This window comes from Aedes albopictus, chromosome 2 (assembly GCF_035046485.1).
Source record: "Aedes albopictus strain Foshan chromosome 2, AalbF5, whole genome shotgun sequence".
Taxonomy (NCBI): Eukaryota; Metazoa; Arthropoda; class Insecta; order Diptera; family Culicidae; genus Aedes; species Aedes albopictus.
In genome coordinates, this window is record NC_085137.1 from 485907979 (window position 1) to 485927409 (window position 19431).

Here is a 19431-nt window from a genome sequence, read left to right on the forward strand (position 1 = left end):
GGAAAATTACCCTAATCTCGAGTTCTATCGCACTGAAGATGTTGAAAACCAATCAGCATATGCACTGCAAGTGAGCATACACAATGATAGGTTTTTGTTGCAAAATATGAAGTAGAATCTGAGATTACCATCTTAGTAGCCACAGAGCAATGGCGGATATTTCCTCGACCGTCCCGTCCGCCCTTAAAGTTCTACAAGATTTTATTCCAGAGGTTTCTTCAGGAACACTACCTATGGAGTTCTCGAGAGCATTAATCAGGATTTGTTCTCTGGTACATTTTCCTGAAGTAACTTCAAAGTATTCTTCGAAAATATCTACGAGAAATTTTTGATAAACTTCTGTAAGAAAATCGTCAGAAATTTCAACAACGAATTTTTCCGTAATTCCTCCTGGAAATTCTTTTAGAACTTTTCCGGCGAATTCCTCCGAAAAATTCTTCAAGAATTCTCCTCTTGAATTTTTCTAGAATTTCTTCACGATTAGCAACGAGGAATTATTCAAGAATTCCTTCTTTAGGTCCAATGAGTCGTCAAGAATATTTTCGCAAAATTCTTCGGAAATTTATCCGGGAAATTGTATGAGAATTCTTTCAGAGAATTCTTCAGGTGTTCATTTGGGAGATTCTCCAAGATTTCGTCCAAGGAATTGCTCCGGAAATGTTCAGGAATTCTTCTCAGAATTTCACAGGAATTCATCAAAAAAAATAAGTTCAGAAGATACTTCAGGAACTCCTCCAGAGAGTTCTTCAGGCACTGCTCTGGGCAATTTTTATGGAATAGTTCCACAAAATTCAGGAATATCTTCGGGGAATTTTTAGGAACCCTTTTGGGAGAAGTCCGAGTCTCCGTAGATTTCTTCGGAAAATTGTTCAAAAATTCAGTTTTTAAGAAATTCTTCCGGGAAAATTTTTGGAAATATCTCTGAGGAATTTTCCAGAATTTTCTTAAAATTCTTCAGTAACTATCCCGGAGAATTCTTCAGCAATACCACCTGCAGAGCTCTCCGAAAAAATATTCAGGATTTGTTCTCCGACAAATTCTTGTGGAGCTACTCCAAAAAATAGAGAAATCTTAGAAATTTTTTTTGAAGAACTTCTGCAGAAAATTTTGCAGGATTGGCAATCAGAAACTCTTCAAGAAATTCTACTGGAAGTTTTTTTTTTTTTAGAATTGATCCAGTGAGTCTCCAAGAAAACCTTCGAGAAATTCCGCAGAAAATCGTCAGGGAAAAAATTTAAGATATATTCCGGAAAATTCATCTGGAATTCTTTCAGAGAATTTTTCAAGAAGTCATCCGAGAAATTATTCAAATATTCTTTCAGTTAAATTCAGTTCAGACAATTTATCAGAAATCCTTCCGGGAAGTTCTTAAGGAATTGCTCTGGAGAGTCCTTCTGAGATTCCTATGGTAATTCTTACAGAAAAAGTCCAAGACATTCTTCATGAGTATATTTGGAGAACTTACAGTGACTTCTCAGGAGTATTCTTCAGTAATCCTCCCTGGAAGCTTTTTAAGGAATTTTTATCGTGAAAGTTTTTAGAAATTTGTTCGGAGAATTTTCAAGAAATTCTTCCAGGATTTCTTTTTTTTTTCGAAATTATCTCTAAGGATTCTTTAGAAACTATTAATTCAAAGATTTCTTCAGGAATTCTATCTGCAGAATTCTCCAGAGAATTGATAAGTTTTCTGACATATTTTTCTGGAGTTGTTCCAAAAAGATCTTGCAGGAAGTTCCTCCGAAATTCTTCCGGAGAATTCTTCAGCAACTTCTCCATGGAATTCTTCCAGAATTCATCCAAAAATAACGACGGAAAATGCTTCAAGAAATCCTACAGGGAGTTCTTCAGGTAACGATCAGTGTTCAAGTATCCTTTCTTCTTCAAAAATTCGTTCGTGAATTTATTTAGGAATTTATTTAGAAATTCGTCCGGGAATTTATTTTAGAATATATTTTGAATTAGATAAATGTTCAGAAATTTTTCTGGATTTTTGCACATCAGGGATTACTCTTCAGGAATATTGTTGGGGTATTTTCAGGAATTTCTCTGCGAGAAGTCCAAGAAAATCTTCAGTGATACGGAGAATTCTTCAGTGATTCCTCCCTAGAATTCTTCAGGAGTCTAATAGAAATTCCTCCAGAAAAATTCACACAAATTCATCCGGGAATTTCTTCAGAAATCCCTTTGAGAAATTTTAAACAAATATCTAAGAATTTTTCAAAAAATTCCTCCGTAGAATTCTACAAGATTATGCTCAAGTGATTCCTCAGGAATACCACCTGCAGAATGCTCCGAAAAATCAAACAGGATTTGTTTTTCAAAAAAGTCTCCTAGAGCTACCCCGAAGAATTCTTCAGGAATATCTTCGAAAATTTTTAAGGACCTTCTGCAGAAAATTCTTCAAAAAATCTCCAGCAGAGTTCTTGCAGAATTCCTTCAGGAATGATAGCGGGGAATTCTTCAATAAATCCTGATGGAAGTTCTTCAGGAATAGCACCAGTGAGTCTTCAAGAATTCTTCCGGTAAATTCTGTAAAAATTTAAGAATCCTACCAGAATATTCTTCTGTAGTTTTTCCGGGGAATTCTTCAAGAGTTCGCCCCTAAAATTATACAGAAATTCCTCCGGCATTTTTTTTTTTTTTTTGAGGAACTTCTCTTGCAAATTTTCCAAGAATTCTGCAAGTAAACTTCTCCTTCGAGGGATTATCTGAAGAACTTTTCGGGAATTCCAACGGGCAATTCTTATGGAATAAATCCTGGGAATTCTCAAGGAAAATTCTTGGGGTACTTTCAGGAATTCTTCAGAAATATCTCCGAAGAAGTTTACAAAAATGTTTGATTATTCTGTAGGATTCTTCCGGAGAATGTTTCAGACATCACTCAGACATTTTTTTGGAATTCTGTCTTGATTTTGTTAGAAAATTTCCAGGGCAATTGTTAAGCAATTCCGTAGAATTCTTAATAAATTTATTCTAGGCGTTCTCTCAGGACTTTTTGGAATAGTACGACAGCAAATGCATTATTAAATTGTATTCTTCCGGAAACCACTATTATGTTAGTATGCCCTTATACACTAAAACAAATTCGACGAACAACCCATCTCTTATGACTTGTTAGCAACAATCTCAATGCTTTCCACTGTCTGACTTACAAACTACATATTTTGAATATCATTTTCCTTGTTAATTATTATTCAAACACTTCGGTTATTCAAAAATGTTTGCTTATCTATGAATCATTGTACTGTAGTCGTGTCTCAACAGAATTCCACTCAAAATTAGTTGAACACTTGGTTTAGCCCCTTCTTTGAAAGGAAGAAAGCGTAATGTACATGATGTAACCAAGAAGCTCAGCAACAACATCGTAGAACATTTGAAACTTGTTGAAACTTTTAATTGAATGGAAAAGATCAAGACGCGCAAAATGCGAGGAATTCCCGCCCCGCCCCACCAGAGTAATCCAGGACTCGAGAGCAACTGACTGATAATCGATTAAAAATTCATGATCCAGTCAACCATCGCATCGCCGCGCCGCGCCCGCGTCAGCCATGAAAAGAGCAAAGCTCGCGCCAAAATGGGGCGGAATTTGCTTGAGAGTGGTCGGAGCGCAGCACAAACAACCATTAGCTCTTGCTTGCCGCCCCGAACTCCTCCGAAGCACTCCGGCGGCAAACTCTCCGGCGCAATCGAAATGGGATTAAATTGGCGGTAAATTAGACTTACGATTTTCGTTGCTAATTTCCTAATTAAATCCTGGAAGCCACTGACTGCTGCTGCTACACTGATGATGGCATGGTGGTACGCTACTGTCTGATTGCTGATGGTGATGCTTTTGATGTTGCGCTAACGAGAATGGGTAAATAATTCGTTTACTTTCCGAGAAGCTTCGGTCAGAGGCAGATGCTATAGACTGTGGAAATTTGGGAGAAAAGCATCGAAGAAGAGTTACATTGAACAGTGAAAATTTCAAGTGAAAAAGTTCTTATTTTTTTTCTAATGCATAGTGATAAAACCACAACCAGTGAAGGCAATTGTCAGATTAAAAAACTCCAGTTAATCGACCTAGCAGTGACATCAGAGATCATATCGTTTATCTGGCTTTTGATCTCTTGAAAAATAATCACAATCTTGAATTTGGATCAACCATCTTGGGATTAAACCGCCATCTTCGATATTCTGGTTGACTCCGGACATGTTACTCATACCAAATATACCCATATTGCATGGTTCTAGAGCCTAAAACTATTAAACAGCCGCCATCTTGAATTTGAAGCCTCCATCTTGAATGTAAGGCTGCCATCTTGAATTCCGGGTCGACATCGTGGAATTTCTGGACACCAATGTTCATTTTCGCATTAACCATAATAAAGTTTACAAAAATCCACGCAGTTTGATGTGTCACGTGATAGGGCTTGGTTCAGTTTTATATACAGCCAGTTCCACCGGTGCTGGTCCGAGTCACTGAAATGGCCATAACTCCGTAACGCCTCTACCGATCCGAACCATTTTTGATACCGAACAATGCGGTAAAAATCCGGTTCTATTCGAGCTATAATCCAAAAAATCGGCCAGTAGGAAGTGCCTTTAAAACGAGTGAACATTTTTTGCGCACAGACATACATACATACACACATACAGACATTATCTCAATTCGTCGAACTGAGTTAATTGGTATATGTGACTTGACCCTCCGAGCCTTCTATCGGTAATTCTTTTTTTGAGTGAACTTTGGTGTACGAGAAAGGCAAAACACACAAAACAAACAACAAAGAAGATGCAGCCATAAATCTTTGGCCCAACATAAACGGATAACGACAAAATCTTGGAAATTGTTGTGCCAAACACTGTTTAAAGTTGAAAAACAAGCAATAGACTTTCAGAGATTCCAATTACAGGTTTAAAATTTTATATTGTGTCAACTTATGAAATAAATTGATAAAGTATACAATAAACATTCGTCTCTGAATGAACTGGTTACAATCGTAATCCATTCGTTTATCACCACTACTGAATACCAACACCGGAACCTAATCCCATCTTTCTTTTCCCTCTGCTCTCGTTTTGCAGTCAAGCGGAAACGACGACGATTCGTTCGATTTGCCGATGATTTCACCACCCCCGCCGGAGTACGGCTTCCGGTCCAAGGGCGAAAAAGGCGAACGGGGACCCAAGGGACCACCGGGTGACGCCATACGAGGGCCTCCGGGGCCACCGGGTCCCCATGGTCCACCGGGACCACCGGGGCCACCCGGGGCAGCCGGGCCCCGAGGTCCCGGCTTGCTCGACGAAGGATCCGGCGATGATGCGGTAAGTTGTGCTTTGCTAAAGCTCCCCCGTCCAGGTTCAACATGCCACCACTAGAACACATCGAACGTATTTGGCAGCTTGGCTGATGTGACCATAGAATAGGATGAACACAAAATTGGAGAATCGTTTCTTTAACATATCGTAGTAAAAAATGATAAGTTTTTTTTTTTTAATTTAATTAGCAGACAACTGTTTTTATTTTTTGGGCTTCAAAATCCTTCGTTTCAAATGTAGATATTGTATTTGTATTGAAAATAATTGTTTGCGTTAAACACCAAATTTGTTCGATTTTCTCAATTTCTCAAAAATTTTGAAAGAATTCTTGAAGAATTCTTGGAGAATTCTTGCAGAATTCGTAAAAAACTTTTGAAGAATCCTTGGGAGAACTTTTGGAGAAATCGTGCTAGAAATCTTGAAGAATTCTTGCAGAATTCTTGCAGAATTCTTGCAGAACTCTTGGAAGAATTCTTGGAGAATTCTTGGAAGAATTCTTGGAGAATTCTTGGAAGAATTCTTGGAGAATTCTTGGAAGAATTCTTGGAGAATTCTTGGAAGAATTCTTGGAGAATTCTTGGAAGAATTCTTGGAGAATTCTTGGAAGAATTCTTGAAGAATTCTTGGAAAAATTCTTGGAGAATTCTTGGAAGAATTCTTGGAAGAATTCTTGGAAGAATTCTTGGAAGAATTCTTGGAAGAATTCTTGGAAGAATTCTTGGAAGAATTCTTGGAAGAATTCTTGGAAGAATTCTTGGAAGAATTCTTGGAAGAATTCTTGGAAGAATTCTTGGAAGAATTCTTGGAAGAATTCTTGGAAGAATTCTTGGAAGAATTCTTGGAAGAATTCTTGGAAGAATTCTTGGAAGAATTCTTGGAAGAATTCTTGGAAGAATTCTTGGAAGAATTCTTGGAAGAATTCTTGGAAGAATTCTTGGAAGAATTCTTGGAAGAATTCTTGGAAGAATTCTTGGAAGAATTCTTGGAAGAATTCTTGGAAGAATTCTTGGAAGAATTCTTGGAAGAATTCTTGGAAGAATTCTTGGAAGAATTCTTGGAAGACTTCTTGGAAGAATTCTTGGAAGAATTCTTGGAAGAATTTTTGGAGAATTAATGGAAGAATTCTTGGAGAATTCTTGGAGGAATTTTCGAAGAATTCTTGGAAGAATCCTTGGAGAATTCTTTCAGAATTCTTGAAGAATGCTTGAAGAATACTTGGAAAAAATCTTGGATAAATTCTTGAAGAGTTCCTGGAAACAATCTTGGAATAATTCTTTAAAGAACTCTTGGAAGAATTTTTAATTCTTAGAGAAATGTTGAAAATATTAGAAGTTTTGTTAAATTCAAAGAGTTTTAACATTGTTTTGTTTTTATAGAAATTCTCTCTAATTTTAATCTGAAAATTGGTTTTTATCAGTCACAACAACTATTCTTCACAATCATTGCCACAAGAGCTACAGCATCCTGGCTCCAAACAAGATGGATCGCTTAGCTGCCGGGGTGGTCATGCTTTATTAAAATTCAATTTCTCTCTCTCCTTGCTCCCCCTCTCTGGCACATGCTGCTCCGCCGCTGGCAATTTAATCTGATCAGAAGAGATTATCCCAGGTAATTAAGAGATGAAATAAAATATATCATATTCTCTGCTCGTCGTTGCCGTCGTCCCACCGCCAACACCGGCAGGCAAAACGAGCAACGTAGCTTAGAGTCATTCCATATTCTGTATTGGCTGGAGTCGGTTTAGTTTGTTGTTGTCGTGCTATTTTACGTTTCATCGTTCTAATTATTTCCAATCCCGAGGAAGTGGCATGTCGTTTTCCAGCAAGCAGCACTTTATTTATGGCCGTTCATTAGCAAATGAGGGGGCTGATGGTTTCTTCTTCGGAATGTGGGTGGTACAAGAGAATTGTCAGTGTTGTTTCAAAATAGATATCTGCAAAGGTTAATCCATTGAGCAATTGCTTTCTGATACATAAATTGAAAAATACTTGAAAGAATTCTTGAAAAAAATCTTGGAATAATTCGTGATTTTGGGGAAATTCTTGTAAAATCCTTGGAAGAGTTCTTGTAGATTGTTTGGGAGAATCCCTGGACAAATTCTTGAAATAGTTCTTGGAAGAATTCTCGCAGAATTCTTGGATTTTTTTTTGAAAAATTCTTGGTGAATTCTTGGAAGATTTTTTGAAGAATTATTGAAAGAATTGTTGGAGAATTCTCGGAAGAATTTTTGGAGTATTCTCGGATCAATCCTTAGAGAATTTCTGGAAGAGTTCTTAGAGAATTCCCGGAAGAATTCTTGAAGAATTCTCAGGAGAATTCTTGGCGAATTCCCGGAAGAATGCTTGGTGAATTCTCGGAAGAACTGTTGGTGAATTCTCGGAAGAATTCTAGAAGAATTCTCAGTAAAATTTTTGGTGAATTCTTGAAGAAATTTCGAAAGAATTCTTGGAGAATTCTCATAAGAATTCTTAGAGAATTCTCGGAAGAATTCTTGGAGAAATCGCGGAAGAATTCTTGGAGAATTCTCGAAAGAATTCTTGGAGAATTCTCGGAAGAATTCTTGGAGAATTCTCGGAAGAATTCTTGGAGAATTCTCGGAAGAATTCTTGGAGAATTCTCGGAAGAATTCTTGGAGAATTCTCGGAAGAATTCTTGGAGAATTCTCGGAAGAATTTTTGGAGAATTCTCGGAAGAATTCTTGGAGAATTCTCGGAAGAGTTCTTGGAGAATTCTCGGAAGAATTCTTGGAGTATTCTCGGGAGAATTCTTGGAGAAATCTCGGAAGAATTCTTGGAGAATTCTCGGAAGAATTCTTGAAGAATTTTTGGAAGAATTCTTGAAGAATTCTTGGAAGAATTCTTGGAGAATTCTTGGAAAAATTCTTGGAGAATTCTCGGAAGAATTCTTGGAGAATTCTGTGAAGAATTCTTGGAGAATTCTGTGAAGAATTCTTGGAGAATTCTGTGAAGAATTTTTGGAGAATTCTGTGACGAATTCTTGGAGAATGCTGTGAAGAATTCTTGGAGAATTCTGTGAAGAATTCTTGGAGAATTCTGTGAAGAATTCTTGGAGAATTCTGTGAAGAATTCTTGGAGAATTCTGTGAAGAATTCTTGGAGAATTCTGTGAAGAATTCTTGGAGAATTCTGTGAAGAATTCTTGGAGAATTCTGTGAAGAATTCTTGGAGAATTCTGTGAAGAATTCTTGGAGAATTCTGTGAAGAATTCTTGGAGAATTCTGTGAAGAATTCTTGGTGAATTCTGTGAAGAATTCTTGGAGAATTCTGTGAAGAATTCTTGGAGAATTTTGTAAAGAATTCTTGGAGAATTTTGTGTAGAATTCTTGGAGAATTCTGGATATAATTCTTAGAGAATTCTGGGAAGAATTCTTGGAGAATTCTGGGAAGAATTCTTAAAGAATTCTGGGAAGAATTCTTGGAGAATTCTGGGAAGAATTCTTAGAGAATTCTGGGAAGAATTCTTGGAGAATTCTGGGAAGAATTCTTGGAGAATTCTGGGAAGAATTCTTGGAGAATTCTGGGTAGAATTCATGGAGCATTCTGGGAAGAATTTTTGGAGTATTCTGGTAGAATTCTTGGAGAATTCTGGGAAGAATTCTTGGAGAATTCTGGGAAGAATTCTTGGAGAATTCTGGGAAGGATTCTTGGAGAATTCTGGGAAGAATTCTTGGAGAATTCTGGGAAGAATTCTTGGGGAATTCTGGGAAGAATTCTTGGGGAATTCTGCGAAGAATTCTTGAAGAATTCTGGGAAGCATTCTTGGAGAATTCTGGGAAGAATTCTTGGAGAATTCTGGGAAGAATTCTTGAAGAATTCTGGGAAGAATTCTTGGAGAATTCTGGGAAGAATTCTTGGAGAATTCTGGGAAGAATTCTTGGAGAATTCTGGGAAGAATTCTTGGAGAATTCTGGGAAGAATTCTTGGAGAATTCTGGGAAGAATTCTTGGAGAATTCTGGGAAGAATTCTTGGAGAATTCTGGGAAGAATTCTTTGAGAATTCTGGGAAGAATTCTTGGAGAATTCTGGGAAGAATTCTTGGAGAATTCTGGGAAGAATTCTTGGAGAATTCTGGGAAGAATTCTTGGAGAATTCTGGGAAGAATTCTTGGAGAATTCTGGGAAGAATTCTTGGAGAATTCTGGGAAGAATTCTTGGAGAATTCTGGGAAGAATTCTTGGAGAATTCTGGGAAGAATTCTTGGAGAGTTCTGGGAAGAATTCTTGGAGAATTCTGGGAAGAATTCTTGAAAAAATTCTTGTAAAGAATTCTCCAGGAATAATTCCAAGAATTTTCCAATAATTCTGCCATAAATTCTTCCAAAAATTCTTCCAAGAATTCTTCCAGGAATTCTCCAAGAATTCTTCCAACAATTCTCCAAGAATTCTTCCAACAACTCTCCAAGAATTCTTCCAAGAATCCTCCAAGAGTTCTTCCAAGAATTCTCCGAGAATTCTTCCAAGAATTCTCCAAGAATTCTTCCAAGAATTCACCAAGAATTCTTCCAAGAATTCTCCAAAATTTCTTCCGAGAATTCGTTAAGACTTCCGTACGGAACTCTCCAAGAATTCTTCCAAGAATTCTCCAAGAGTTCTTTCAAGAACTCTACAAGAATTCTTTCAAGAATTCTTTCGAGAATTCTATAAGAATTCTTTCAAGAATTCTACAAGAATTCTCCAAGAATTCTTCCAGGAATTCTCCAAGAATTCTTCCATGAATTCTCCAAGAATTCTTCCAAGAATTCTCCAAGAATTCTTTCAATAATTCTGCATCAATTCTTCCAAGAATTCTCCAAGAATTCTTCCAAGAATTCTCCCAGAATTATTCCAAGAGTTCTTTCAAGAATTCTTCCAAGGATTCTTCAAGGAATTTTCCAAGAATTCTTCCAAGAATTTTCAAAGAGTTCTCCCAAGATTTTTTCCAAGAATTCACCAAGACTTCTGTAAGGGATTCTTGAAGAATTCTTGGAAGAATTGTTGTGGAATTCTTGGAAGAATTTTTGGATTTTTTTTTTTTTTTGAAGAATTCTTGGAGAATTTTTAGAACAATTCTTAGATAATTCTTAGAAAAATTCTTGAAAAATTCTTTTCAAATAATAGGAAGAATTTTCGGAGAACTCTTGGAAGGATTTGCGGAGGATTCTTAGAAGAAATCTCAGAGATATTTTGGAGGAATTTTAAGATAATTAGTGGAAGAATTCTTCGAAGAATTTCCGAAGAATTCTTGAAAGAATTTTCTTTGGTGAATGTATCAGGAGATTTTTAAATATACCCCGGAAAAATCTTGGAAAAGCTTTGGATAAACTTATGAAAAATGTGTCATTCATTTGATATTCATGGTTTTATTATAATTTGTTTCCGTCAAACCATCTATCACAATTTTTCATTACAACTGAATCAGAAAATGAATCAACTAATGATGTCATATCTTCCTCCACCCCCTCACCTCCAGCTCTTTGACATGCAGAACAACAACTTCCTGAACAAGTGCTACTGCAACGTGACCGAAGTGATCGAGGATCTCAAACGGGACATCACCCTGCGCGAGTACCTTCGTGGTCCCGAGGGACCACAGGGTCGCGAGGGCAAAACCGGCTCACCAGGACTGACCGTAAGTTCTCTTAATTGGCTTCCACAGTGCGTATGGGCGTTCGCATTCCGTGCATTTACATTTTACTTCTTTCCGGCTTTTATGGTACATTGCACACCGTACCGTACAGCCGCCGACCGGCGGTTCGAACGAGTGCGCACTTGTAAAATTTTAAAACATTTACATACCCATAATAAATTGTGTTGTATTTTTCATTTTTCTTCCGCAGGGAGCAACGGGGCCACCCGGTGAACGGGGTGTTGCCGGTCTGAAGGGCGACAAAGGCGACCGCGGAGAGCCCGGATTACCCGGGGTGGAGGGTAAGTTAATGGACGAATGTTCGAGCTTATCTCGTTGGCTGGACTCTGATGGTGGCTTCCATGTTCTCTCCTCTTTCGGTGGAACAGTGCACAGTGGTTCGAAAGCTAGGATTGTTTATTTCCCTGCGTATCCAAAGAGCCGAAGCGGCACTCTAGGATGTATGAGTTCAATTTCAAGTTAATCACTATAGAAATTCATAAGCTGAGTTGGAGGCTCTGTCCCAGTAGAAACGTAACGAAAAGAAGAAGATGATTTGAATTGCTACAAAATAACTCAATATTCCCAACAAACCACTGTGCCATGTTCAACAATGTAGTTGAGTGCTGTTCAGCTTAATGAGTGTAATGAAAATTAAATTTTATTTAATCATCTCACATTGTATGTTTTTATTTTCTCTTCTTTCCGTGCACCACAGGTATCCAGGGTAGCAAAGGCGAGCCCGGCTTGGATGGCATGCCAGGTCCAGCCGGTCTACCCGGATCTCCAGGACCCCCGGGTATTCCCGAGAATTTCGATGTAAGTAGTTCTGTTCCATTTGGATTTTTTAATTAATTTCATTGTAGGGAAAAGTGAAAATAATCAGATGAATAACTGAGAAATGTATCTCAACAACACTAACTTTCAACCGACTAACACCGAAGTTTTACAATTTCATGCTTTCTTTCTTTCTCTTAACCCACATAACCCACATTTCTGTCTTTTGAAAATGTTCTAATTCTAGATGAGTTGGAATCCATCGCGGATGTTCAAGGTATAACAAGGGTACTAAAGATCTATAATCCTTTCTGTGCAAATTGTTTCCAATTTTCCAGCCAAATAACCATTCTCAGAACCATCAACCAACTACAGTAGCAAAGCGCCTTTCGGTGGAAACGTGAAAGCAGCATTTACCAGAGAGCCCACCATTGTTTGCTTTGAGTGCCCCCTAAATTGATCTCATTACGAGTGGTTCGAATTGCCTCACGAAGGCAGCGAAATAAAATATTTATGTGAAACAATACTGCCGGCACCGCGCGTACCCCACTTGTACACAAAACACAATTCCCTCGAATTTGGAGCACATACATGCACTGCACACACATACACCGGGGAACATACACGAACACTGCCATTGTACTCGGGAAGCTCATGCATCATGTGGGCAGCTTTCCCACCATCATCGTGTCGTATAAGCCCCAGCTTTAAGATGGAGGTCTGCTTCTACCAGGCAGTAATGCACAATCTCCAACCCCTCAAGTTGAATTGATAACTTTGGGTGGGGGCGGAAGGAAACTCAGTGAGTCAATGTGCCATACAACCTTGAGCAGAGATGAAGTTACCCGAGCAGAAGAAAATATCAACAGCATAATATAATATGTTATTTTTGCTTAATAACTGTATAATGGAATCAGTAATTTTTATGTTATTAGCATAATATATTATGTTATAAACTTGTCTGTCATAAGCGGCAAAATAACAAATATCATAGCAAAATAATGTTCCTGGAAGACTTATTCAATAACATGTTTTGTTAGATCAATTACAACTTAATAACAGGAAATTTGTGAACTTGTTATTGTTGTGTTATTGTTTATCACAAATTAGTACAATCTCACAAAGTAGAATAATAACTAAACTTGTTCTTCAACAAAATATGTTATTGAAATGTTATCTTGTGGATATATTTCAATAACTTGAACATAACAAAATTATAAAGCATGTATCCGCAATAATCGGGACACAAAAGTACGGCAGTAACTCTGCACTGAGTCAATAAAAACTGGCCAAAAAATAATTGAGAACTCTTTGGTGTATGTTTATTATTTATGCAAAATTTCATAAAAATCGATGCATTACTTTTAACTGTGGATGAGAAACAAACAGACGATGTTTTTAAGATTTTGTACAATCATCACCAATTTTCATTCGCATACTAGATGGTTCTTTTCCGCTACAATTCTAAGTTCTGTGAGGATAATTATGAAACTTCGTGAGCAGTTATGATACTTATAGAGACACTTTCTTGCAAAATTTCATCAACTTGTATCAATTGGATTGAAAGTTACTGGTGTTGATAGGGGATAGTGTTAGTGAAAATGTTGCATGTGTTTTATGTGCGATGTTTGCCCATTCATAACTTTTGAATATCTCTGTCAATTTTCATGAAATTTTCACAGTAGGTAGTTGATTATGTGTATATTATGCCTGCAACATTTGATGATTATTGGTGTAGTACTTTCAACAATACAATCGAAACAATAAGAAGTGCCCACTAATTCTTGTCTGAAGGGCTAAAATCACGGTCAACCCCAATGTATGTTTCGACTATAAAATTGTTGATAGTGCATCGATTTTTTTGAAATTTTGCCTATGTAAGTACAGTAGATTGAGAGGTTTGTGTTCAAAATTTCAGTCATTTTCTTTATAAAATTCAAAAGTTACAGTGACGACAAGCTAAACCAGGGGCTGTACAAAATTCGATTGCTCGCGTTCTACTGTTTCATTGCTACAACAAAAGGTACGTCACCGATTCACATGAAATTTTGCAGGTGAAATGAACACATCTTAAGATATTATCAGGCAAAATTTGAGCAATTTTAATGTAGGGTATATGGATCATTCCTTGGCCTAATTTGCAAACCGCCTTGACAATTTTGACCATAACTCATGAATTAATAGCACTAGAAATAATATGTTGACCCTATTACGCACTCTAGACAATGCATGTTTCACCAATTGGAAGTAAACTTACGTAAATATTTAAGAATTTACTTAACTAAGTTGAAAAGATTCAATGTGATGGTATGCAACGTTGGTCTATGGTACATAAATTGGCCTATTAGTGGATACAACGTTGGCCTATTGCTTTCCATGCACTAGAACCACTTATTATCTCATTTTTTCAATATTTCTGCTGAGGTATTATCTCTGTTTGTTCACCAATCATACTTTCAAATTACATTTTCGGAGCCAAATTTTCAAAAAACTATAAATAAATCACTTAAACTAAAGTTCTTTCTTTTTTAGTAACGAAAACAATGCAACCCGATTATTGTGTTATATTTTTACAGTCACCGCACACAAAATCTATCTTTCTGTTCGTTCTTTCTGGTTCTTACGCAAGCAATGTTGTTGGCGTCACTTTATCGGTGTTTTTGACGTCACTTTACTGATGGGCCAAGATTTGGGTACATAGTGAAAAAAATGTCCTCAATATTCGGCCCACATGTAATTTGTAAAATAGTTATTATTCGTTAAAAACAAACATACAAATTCAAAATGGCATCTTTCACCGTCGCATCAAATGTTCAGTTATTGAAAAGGCAATTCGAAATATTCCAGAATCATGCCATTTATGATCATGTGTATAGACTACCCACTTAGCCGAAGAATCATGGCGTCTACAAAAGCTAAACAAAGTGACATTTTCATACAATTTTAATACTCCAAAGTGCTAAAATTGAAACGAAATGTTACAGGTGTTTGGCGCAAAGCTTTTCCGATATCCAGTTCGGCGTGTTTGTTTGAGTTTTTGGATAACGTTAAGATAGGCCGAACGAGGGGACTATGCCAACGAAGCATCCCGATACCCTATCTATTGCAGAGTTACAGCCATATTTCTGTGTCCCGATTATTGCGGATACAGGCTTTATTGCCCAACAAAATATGTTATTAAAATGATATATTTTGATAAGTTAACAATAACAAGTTATGATATAAAAACAGGCTATGTGATTCTGTTGTTTTAAATTTGCTATTCTCCTCTGCTCCGGTAGGAAGGCAATTCCATCGATGATGTACAAAATCTTTCTGATAAAAAAGAGATTTCGATCGCCCCGAAAGTTGGATAGATTGGAGAAACGCAATACATACTCTATGCTACCACTCTAATCAGGTGTCCGGCCATTTGGCCGAATGCCATTTGGCTGAATGTCGTCTGGCCAAACACCGTTTTGCCGAATGCCATCTTGTCGAATGGATCGTTTGGCCGAATGCCGTTTGGCCGAATCATTATCAAAAGAATTCAAAGGAAGTTTTTGAGATTCTAGCTGTCAATATCAATGAGAAGGGGAACAATGGTACGGTCACTTAAGTTCATCATTCATTTTTCGGCCAAATGGTATTCGGCCAAACGACCCTTTCGGCCAAATGGCGTTCGGCCAAATGGCGTTCGGCTAAATAACCCGGAACCATCTAATCTTCGCCTTCGTTAGAAAACATAAGCATGGTTATCACAAATTCTGGTCGACAGCCCAATCACAGACCAACAGACGTAACACTTGCGAAATTTCCATCGACCACGCTTTTAACGATCATTTTAAATTGTTATAGTTGTAGCTTTCACAACCAGAGGCGCGCGCATCATTTTTCTATGCGTTTGACGTTTCACACTAGCGCCTTCTCTTGACGATATGGCACAACACAGTGATTCGTGCAACTTTTTCACCAGGTGATGGTAGAGTGAACAGGGCGATGGATTTCCATGAAAATCGTTAAAGGTGTTACGTCTGTTTGTCTGTGGCCCAATGTTTGCGCCATTAAACTTATGGTACGCTCCATGAAGAATTGTCAAATGATCCACTGATAACTTTTCAATATTCCAGAGGAGTATACCATAAAACTATGAAGCAGTCATTTGGATCCATGAAACATTATTGAATGCGTAAAGTCTAACAAAAAATCCAGAACTTCATAAACTTCATTCTTGAAATGGTTGAAACGATCCCTAGTATGATTGATTAAAAATAGGAAGCGATCCCTAAAAAATAGGAAATAATCCATAGAAAATGTGAAAACAATAAAAAAAAATATAAAAAAATGATTCAAAGAAAATAGGATAACGATCCATAAAACATAGAAAATGACTTTGGAAAACGATCCTCAAAATTTAGGAAATGATCAATAAAACAACAGTGTTAATTTTACGAAAAAGTCGTCCATGGGTTTTATGGATCATATTCACAATTTTATGGATTATATGAAATAAATATGGATCGTTTCCAAAATATTATGGATCATTTATCATATTTTATGCATCGTTTTCATATTTTCTATGGATCATTTTCTATTTTTTATGGATCATTTCCTTCTTCTTCTTCTTCTTCTTCTTTCGTCTGTAAGTCGCAGACAATATAGGCCTATCTGTGTGAAAATAAGCAAAGTAATGGAATTCTTTAAAAGTTTAATTTTTAATTTTTATTTGCATAAGTGAATAGGGAAGTGTTTTTTTTTTTACTTTAAACTAGTGATTCAAGTAGGCGTATTGATTGACATTTGTTGTTGTCCATGTGAAGTCATCTGATTATCTATGATAATACCGTTTGCAGTTTTCCAGATAATATCTTACAAGTATTCGAGAAACTATAAACTAACCTTCCTTGGGTGAAAAAACTATCAAAACAAACTGGATGATCCAAATCGGACGTTCCGTTCGTGAGTTAATAGCGGTTTCTCGTATGCCACTGCATTTTTATTAGATTTCCAGGCTTGATAGTTTTATAAAAAAAAAATAACGATCAATGGGTGCTTCATTTCATCCGCTACGACGATTTACGACCGGTATTTTCCATTTCGTTACTGTTTTAGGATAAAATGGTTCGAAAATCAAAGGTTTCAAATGTTTAAGTTTTCAAAAAAGCATATCTTTTGAACTTGTCAGCCGATTTCAAATTTCTCTATATCGATTAAAACAGTGATCACCAAACTGCGGACCGGATGCCAATAGGACACGCTGACAATGGCAATCAAAAATTCCACTTTTTCTTAAGGACGTACGTCTTGAAATACCGCTTCAACAGTGCATGAGAACTTCAGGCGCACAAATTTCAAGGAACAAGCTTCAAATGACAATGATTTTTTTTTTTGCTTTTGCTCCCTTGTAATAAGCTTAAAATAAGAAGATTTGATGCGCTGGTTCTGTTTAAGAAGAGATTTGTGTGCTCAAAATCGTGAGTAGGTACCAAAGTCGGCCATTGTGGCAGCCATTTTAAGGTTCTGACAAGTCTGTTTTTAATATTTGTACAGCAAAAAGTTTGTTGGGTAGTCCAGAGTATTGTTCAATTCTTGAAACACAGATTTTATCTAAGGCTATTCTAATTTTCAATGGGTTTCTTTTATTTTTTAGCTTATTTGGCTGCAAAACTGCAGTTTAACCTAAATAACAGATTTAAGCTGAATTTTACTACTTCTTTCAGATTTATGGCAGATTTTTATTGAGAATAGTTTGATTTAATTTTATAAAACGAACCATGAGATTTTTATTCTGTTTCAGCACTGAAATTCCTTGTATCTATTATAGGATAAATGGTCCCTTAGTAAAGGTAGTACCTATAGTGGTGGTAGTGGCAATTTAGCACTATTTTGACCAAAAAGCTCGCATTATACTTAATTTGATCCTTCAGTTTTGTGTTCAGGAAATGTCGAAAACCCAATTTTAAATAATTATTTTCCTTAAATTTCTTACTCCTTTCACCTATAGTGGTGGTAGTGTTCTATTGTGGTGGGTCCCATAAGAATTCAATGGGATGGGCCACTTTAGGAACCATACACCATAATAGAAACCGTGTACCTATAGTTGGAGCAAGTGATTTATTAGACAAAACTGAAATAAACGTTGGTTTTTATATTTTTCTTAGCAATTTTAAATGATTTAACTACCGAATAACGTTTTCAGACATTTTATTTTATGGTAAAACCACTTATTTATTTTTCTTCAATTATTGTACTGCAACAGATTACTAATAGCACCACTATTAGTACTTTTACCCTACTTTTGAGAGAAATTCTGAAGATTTTTTTTTTTTTTGGTTTTTCTAAAGTTTACTCCAGAAATGTGAGATGCATTCTGCAGTCGTACAATGAATTTATTGCACAAATTCTTCTTATTTTTTACCAACATTCCTTCTAAAAGAAGATGTCACCAAAAGATGCCTGTAAAATCCCGTCAAAAATCATGTTTGGAAAAGATACTTCAAGGAAATTTGCTGGCAATACTTCCACAAAGTTCTACAATAAAATGCTTTGGATATTTCGTTTGAAGAAACCCCTATGAGTTCACCAAAAAACTTCTCAGAATTTCGTAAGGAATTGCTCCATTTCTCGAGAAATCTGTTTAATTCCTCTGGACGGATACTCTCTCTTTTACGCAATGAATTCGGTCGTATTTTATCAGGATTTTAATGAGGAATTCTGATGATTCCAAGTTTCCCATACTTCTCTAAGAAACTCAGTTAAGATTTTTGATTATGGTATATAATGGAAAAATACAAACAAATCAGCTTTCTCAATTCGGCAGTTTTCTGATAAAAGAAGAGCAATGAAAACTTTTTTTTCAATCAAAGACAGTTTAACTGAGGATCACTGGATTTAAAGGTTTTCAAATGTAGTTTTCAGGAAAAAAACGTTCAAACGGCTCCAACGTGTTAGGATACGACATATTTGTTTTTTTTTCATGTTTCCTTGATCTCGGGGCCAATAAAGATATCTGTTTTTATATTTTTATAAGAAAATATAAAATATTTAGGGTTTTTTTTACTTATTCGTTTACTACCGTGAATCGCATATTTGTCCTATTTGCATAGGAAATCCAGCAAACATGGGACTGATATGCGATTCACGGCAGTTTATTTGGAATGCTCGGGCGCCACATGGGCATAGCTAAGCTGAAATCATTCGTTTTTTATATTGATTTAACATTTTATAATTTATTACTGCCTTAATACTATGTAAGTTGTCTTTTCAATTTTGAATTACAACATGTTTTGTAAGTGTGCGTCTAATTCGAACTCTTTCCCCACCACTGGGACAAAAGTTCGAATCTAGTTCACCGGTAATGGTCTGGATCACTGAAATGGCCATAACTCCGGAACGTCTTGACCGATGCACACCATTTTAAATAACAAGCAATGCGGTAAAATTTCGGTTCGATTTGAGCTATAATCCGTAAAATCGGCCAAAGGGAAGTGCCTTAAAAGTGAGTGAGCATTTTTGCGCACAGACATACATATATACACACATCCACACATCATCTCAATTTGTCGAACTAAGTTGATTGGTATATGTGACTCGACTCTCCAAGCATTCTATCGAAAATTCGTTTTTCGAGTGAACATATAGCCTTTGGTGTACGAGAAAGGCTATGTAATGGGATTTTCTAAGAAATAGTTTTGTATTTGTAATTTTGACAATAACTCGGGAGCGAAAAAAATAATTTTTGAAACCTCGGCA

General features: G+C 36.5%; 1 protein-coding gene across 13 annotated transcripts in view; it reads left to right on the plus strand.

Annotated features, from left to right (window-relative positions):
* Positions 1-19431, plus strand: part of LOC109424340 (collagen alpha-1(XVIII) chain) — a 1002865-nt gene that overhangs the window by 810030 nt on the left and 173404 nt on the right. For 9 of the 13 annotated variants that reach the window (XM_062854154.1, XM_062854161.1, XM_062854153.1 and 6 more), the window contains 6 exons: positions 5068-5307; positions 6895-6909; positions 10768-10926; positions 11135-11225; positions 11642-11742; positions 11948-11977. In XM_062854154.1, coding sequence (XP_062710138.1) covers positions 5068-5307; positions 6895-6909; positions 10768-10926; positions 11135-11225; positions 11642-11742; positions 11948-11977 — 636 coding nt within the window. The remainder of the gene's footprint in view (positions 1-5067; positions 5308-6894; positions 6910-10767; positions 10927-11134; positions 11226-11641; positions 11743-11947; positions 11978-19431) is intronic. The other 4 variants (XM_062854159.1, XM_062854163.1, XM_062854156.1 and 1 more) reach the window with 3 other exon arrangements.